General features: G+C 55.9%; 1 protein-coding gene across 1 annotated transcript; it reads left to right on the forward strand.

Annotated features, from left to right (window-relative positions):
• The first annotated feature begins 1718 nt into the window (after positions 1-1718).
• LOC125125942 (cytochrome b-c1 complex subunit 10) lies at positions 1719-4758 on the forward strand. Its single transcript, XM_047777688.1, has 3 exons — positions 1719-1837; positions 4070-4214; positions 4608-4758. Exons 1-2 carry the CDS (start codon positions 1788-1790, stop codon positions 4188-4190), a joined length of 171 nt encoding a protein of 56 aa, XP_047633644.1. The 5' UTR covers positions 1719-1787; the 3' UTR covers positions 4191-4214; positions 4608-4758.
• The last annotated feature ends 476 nt before the right edge of the window (positions 4759-5234 follow it).

Consider the following 5234-nt stretch of genomic DNA (forward strand, 5'->3'; position numbering starts at 1 on the left):
CAAAACCACACCCTTGAAGTGGCCCAAGCCATTGCAGAGACAATGCTGATTCTGCTGTACCACAGGGGGAACTTCCTAAACTGTACACTTTAAAATGGTTAATTGTATGTTATGTGAATTTCATATCAGTTAAATACAAGAAAAGGAGTTTGGTTTCCCAAGGGCCAGATGAGGATCCTACAGGGAACCCCAGAGGCCCCTGTAGGCAGAGAGCCAGTGGTGTGCCAGGGTAGCCAACCATTCTGGCTTATCCTCCATCTCTTCTGGTCACATAACCCTGGTATTCTCTTTTGGGGATCCTCTCCCAATTTCAGCCCATGTTCTCATGTGAGAGGGGGTGATTCTGCCCTGTTTCCATAGCAGGCTAATGAGAACCAGCTTTGGGGCATTCTCTGTGATTATTTGGAAAGAGGTGCCATCTTCCTGCAAGGGTTGCTGGAATGTCAACCCAGAGGGAGTTCACCAGAGAGTGAGAGCAACACAAAAGAGCTGAGAAATGGAGGGAAAGATTCATGATAGTGCTAGACTCCTGGATCCACCTGTGCCTGAAGCCATCCAACATGCCTTTAAACGTCCATCTTTTCTCTTAAGCCGACTTTTGTTCTTTATCACTTGAAAGGAAAAGTATTCTGCATCATGAGCTGAAGTGCATTAAGCAGAAGGAACAATGAGGCAGAGCTTCAGAAACTGCTGGATCCAGGACCTGCAGCGCCAAGGCCTCTACACCCACCTCTGCTCATCTTTTCGGGCAGGTATATTCTTCTGCCTCAAGATTTCTCTCTCTAATTTTCAGGGCGCCCTCTATGTCCCACATGTTAAGGGTCCATCAAGGACAGAGGCTTATTCGGGTCCTCTCTGCCCCCACCCCCCACCCCCGTAGCCAGGGGCAGGTGAGAACCTGCAGCCCCTGAAACTGCAGTCTTGGAGAGTGCCCAGGTGCTGATTCCAAAAGGACTGGAACGCGACGAAATGGGCAGACAAACCCAGAGTCCAGTCCTCATACCCAAGCCTGCATTCGACGCTGGTGGTCCCAAAGGCGGTGACTGAAGAAGGCGAGCTTGGGGCGGCGGGAAGCAGGGTGAGGAGGAGCCGCCTGTCCGGGTCCCAGCAGCTAACAGGTGTCCTGAAGTGCTGACAATGAGAGGAGCCAGGCCTCCCTCTGCCGCCGGAGTGAGGAATCACTCCCAAACGAAACGTGCAAACAATTTACAACAGGGTCTCTTAGCAACAAACAACTCAGCGCGAGCAAACAGACGCTCGGAGGCTCGGGGTAGCACTGCTATCTGGCCAAGGTCCCGCTGACAGCGAGTCCAGTGAGAACACCTAAATCCTCCAAAAGGGAGTTCAAAACGCCTCCTTTCCCCTCTGCGACACTCTTCCCCGTATGGCCTCGGTTTAACTGTTAATAAAGTTCTGGCATGTAGTAAGGACACAAACTCACCGGACAAATGTCGCGGGCCACGCTTAGTTGCTGGAGGTTGCTCAGCAGGAGTCACTCTGACCTGCGGAACGGAGGGGCAGGGCCGGCGTCCTCAGGTCCCGCGGCGAGAAAGCCCCGCCCCCAGGCCCGCCCACTCCAGTGTGCGATCTTCAGACCTTCCCCGGAAGCGACTGCAAATGTCTTCCAAGTCTGAGCGCCCTGCAGGGGTGGGCTCCGGGTCTCGCGCAGTCAGCCCGCCCAGACGGGGCGGGGCTTCCTTGAGGGCCTGCGCGCAGCGGCGGTCGCGCCTGCGCAGTGCGTCCGAGCCGAGGGGGCCGGGGTCACCCTGAGCTAAGACTGCGCCGCAATGCTGAGCAGGTTCCTGGGTCCGCGCTACCGCGAGCTGGCCAGAAACTGGTAAGGACGCAGCTCGCCCACGGGCTTGGACCCCGTGTCCTGCCGGGTCCCAGATGGGGGAAACAGAGGCACGGAGCGGCGGCGCGGTGTGTTCTGAGCACACGTGCGTGGAGGGCCCCCGACCCCCTCTCCCTGGGGACCGTAATGCTGCCCACCCAGTCCGCGCCCAGCACCCCCGGTTCAGCTCTTGGGGCCTGGAAACTGACCATATACGCTCCTAACTTTGCTTTTGTTTGACGTTGTGAAGCCGATAGCTGCGCTTGTTAGAGGCGGGTAGTGTTGGGGTGACCCCAAGTGGCAGCTAGGATGGGCGTGCCCACGACGTGGGGCGCTAGGAAACCGGCTTATACTCGGCAGTCGTGTCCCCGCGCCCCGGCAAGGAGTGAGGGGTGGGGGCTGGCCCTGGATAGTGGATCTGGCAGGCACCTTCGGGTGGGCTTTACAAACGAAAAAGCCGTTCCTGGCGTCGAGTGGGATCTCCGGCAGCACCTGCAGCCCCTCCCGCAGGCGGCCCAGGCCCCCGGAACTGTCCATTCCTATCTGCCTGTGGTCAGAGCCGCGACACCTCTTCCAGAGTTTCTTTCCGTCGGCCGCCGGCAGCACTCTTGAGTGTATTCGCTTCTAGTCAGAGACACAGCTATAAACGGAACCTTCGTGGCTGACGTTCTAGTCCATGAACAAGAAAAAATAAACCTATGTGACCCACGACCTGAGGCTGATGTAAAATGTTAAAGGGGGTGTAGTGCAACCCTGTCCCCCCCTGCTGGCTTCCAGAGGCCAAGAAGCGGGATCTAGCCCCAGGAACCGTGGGGGTTGTGTCCTAGACTCTGTGCTCAGCAACTGAGGACCTCTGGACCCCACGTCTTCATGCGAGGAGGGGAAGGACAGGTCGTGAGGGTGTAAGGAAGTCCCACGAGGGGCTGTCAGCATCATCACCACCTCTCCATCTTTTGGTTCCTCTTAGAAGTCAGGTTCGTGGCCACTCCCTCCCTGTGCATGGCCAGAATGAGAAGGGGTGGTGGCCTCCCTGAGGGAAGGCTTCTCTGACATTAAATCTCAGAGCTGTTGGGCTGTGGGAGGAGATTCCCCTTCTGTTCAGGACACCTGTTCCAAAGGCAGCAGTAACTTGTGACCTCTCCCAGGCTCAAAGCTGAGTATTATGGGCCTCAACCCCAAGAGCAGGGGTTGCTGCAGGTGGCTCGGGACTGTTGATCCCTCCACTCTCCACCCCAACACCCCCAAGCACGTGGCTTAGGATGATCCAGTGAGGTGGTCACCCATGTACAAATTCTGGTCCTGCACAGGCCAGCGATGGAACCTGTGAGACTTCTCTATTGCTGTGTAACAAACAGCCCACCAAATCCGGCAGCTTTACAAACACCGATTATCAGTTTCTGTGGGTCAGGTATTCAGACACACCTGAGCCAGGTCCTCTGCTCAGGGTCTCATCTGAAGCCTTGCCTGGGGATCACTTTCTAAGCTCACACATGTGTTGTGACCACATGGGCCCCTCTACAGGGCAGCTCACAAAGGGCCAGGAGCTCCCCCTAAAGGGAGTAAGAGGAGACAGCAGGCCTGGTTGGAGCCACAGTCTGTAACACAGGTATGGCCCACCCTCTGTGTTTTTTACTCGTTAGAGATGAGGGACAGGGTCTTACACCCAAGGGGAGGGGCTGTACAAGGAAGGGTGTGAACAGTAGGAGGTGGGACTGTTGGCCCCATCCTGGATCCTGCCGGACATAAACGTGGTGTGGTAGTCCTGGAGCCCCTTGCCTCAGCTCTGTGCCTAGTAGGCTATGTGTCTTAACAGAGTGATGTGTCCTCTCTGTGTCTGGTCTCCTCATCTGTAAGACAGTGCCCCTGACACTCACACATCCCTCAGTCCTATTCTGTCAGGAATGGAGCTGCTGTAAACTGCATTAACATCCCTGTGTGTACTTTAGCTATCCTTACTGTTACAAGCTCTGGCTCCTGCCTTTTTTAGAATGCCTCAAATAAAACCTTAAGCTCGGGATCCCAATATGAAAGTAGATGGGAATGGAGTTGCCTTAAGGTCATCTGCCTCATGCCTGCCCACACGCTGGATGGGCTGCCCTCATGCCATCCTCAGCAAGATGTGTCCACATGCTGGGCAGTACTTGGTGGGCCCCTGATAAATGGCAGCTTGGGATGGGGGGTGGGATCCAGACATGCTACCAGGAGGATGGGGCCTGACCCCTACTGTCCTTGCAGGATTCCCACGGCCAGCATGTGGGGTGCTGTGGGTGCCGTGGGGCTGGTATGGGCCACTGACTGGCGGCTGATTCTGGATTGGGTGCCCTACATCAATGGCAAGTTTAAGAAGGAAGATTAAACTGAGCCCCCTCAGACCCCTCTGGTAAGTTTCAGCAGCCGTTGGTGGGTATAGCCTGTGATTTCCTAGTGGCAGAGGAGCAGGGCTCCCTGCAGGTCTGGGAGGCTCACCTGAGGATGGAGCTCTGCACGGGCCCCTCTAAGGACCCCCCAGCCTGGTAGCCTCAGTGCAGGGAGCCAGCGCCCTGCGCTATACTTGTCATCTCAGTCTGCCCAGCCCCGGGCGGGACAGGGAGGGGGCTGTGACCCACTTTACAAATAGGAAGCAGGGGTTGGCCTCCCTGCATGGGCTGCGGTGTGCGCTGCTGACCTTGGCGCTGTGCTGCACACCTGACCGTCAGAGGTGCACGCGCGCCCCTGTTTCACAGACTCCTGGGTCTGCTCTTCCCTGCTGCTCACCCTGCTTTGTCCTCTCCAGGCATCTGGTGGTGCTGCCTCCTTCATCTGCATCTGGAATAGCCCAGGCTCTCAGGATGGACTTCGGGGAAGTACACAACAAATAGACTTTCTATGTTGTGGAAATCGCTTTGGTGTGTGAATGCACAGCATTAAACTTGTTCTGAAACCTGCCCACCTGGATGTGCTTATGCTGGGGCCTGGTTGTCTTGACTGCAGGCCCAGGGCCCTGAGAGATCCTGGGATCCTTTCAGCTCCCAAACTGTGCAAATGTAGGCATTTCCCAGTGGCTGGAAGACGTGGCTTGCTGGTTTAAAATGTTCAGTGGATAATCCCTGCAGAGTGATTTTTATTTGTTGCTGCCCTAAAACAAACATTTATCATCTCCCAGGAAGGATTTGGGAGTGATGGGGGTGGGGGGGGGAATCTGGTTGAGGGACTTTTGCAAGGTTGCAGTCGAGGCCTTGGCCTCATCTGAAGGCCTGACAGGAGCTGGAATTGCATCACCAGGATACAAACATGAACAGGTACATGAGGCTATGGGGTGTACAAGCAGTTCCTGCCAACTCTTGCCAAGTTCTTGAAGATTCTAGAAACATTCTCTGTAAAAACAGCTCTTTTTGTCAGTCTGCTCCGAGCACTGCCACAA

The sequence above is a fragment of the Phacochoerus africanus genome, chromosome 4, assembly GCF_016906955.1.
Source record: "Phacochoerus africanus isolate WHEZ1 chromosome 4, ROS_Pafr_v1, whole genome shotgun sequence".
Taxonomy (NCBI): Eukaryota; Metazoa; Chordata; class Mammalia; order Artiodactyla; family Suidae; genus Phacochoerus; species Phacochoerus africanus.

Bases quoted from the DNA above. Each gene is read 5' to 3' on its own strand.
- LOC125125942 (XM_047777688.1), top strand. From the start codon at position 1,788: ATGCTGAGCAGGTTCCTGGGTCCGCGCTACCGCGAGCTGGCCAGAAAC. The intron at 1,838-4,069 runs GTAAGGACGCAG...CTGTCCTTGCAG, and splicing joins CGCGAGCTGGCCAGAAACTG to GATTCCCACGGCCAGCATGT.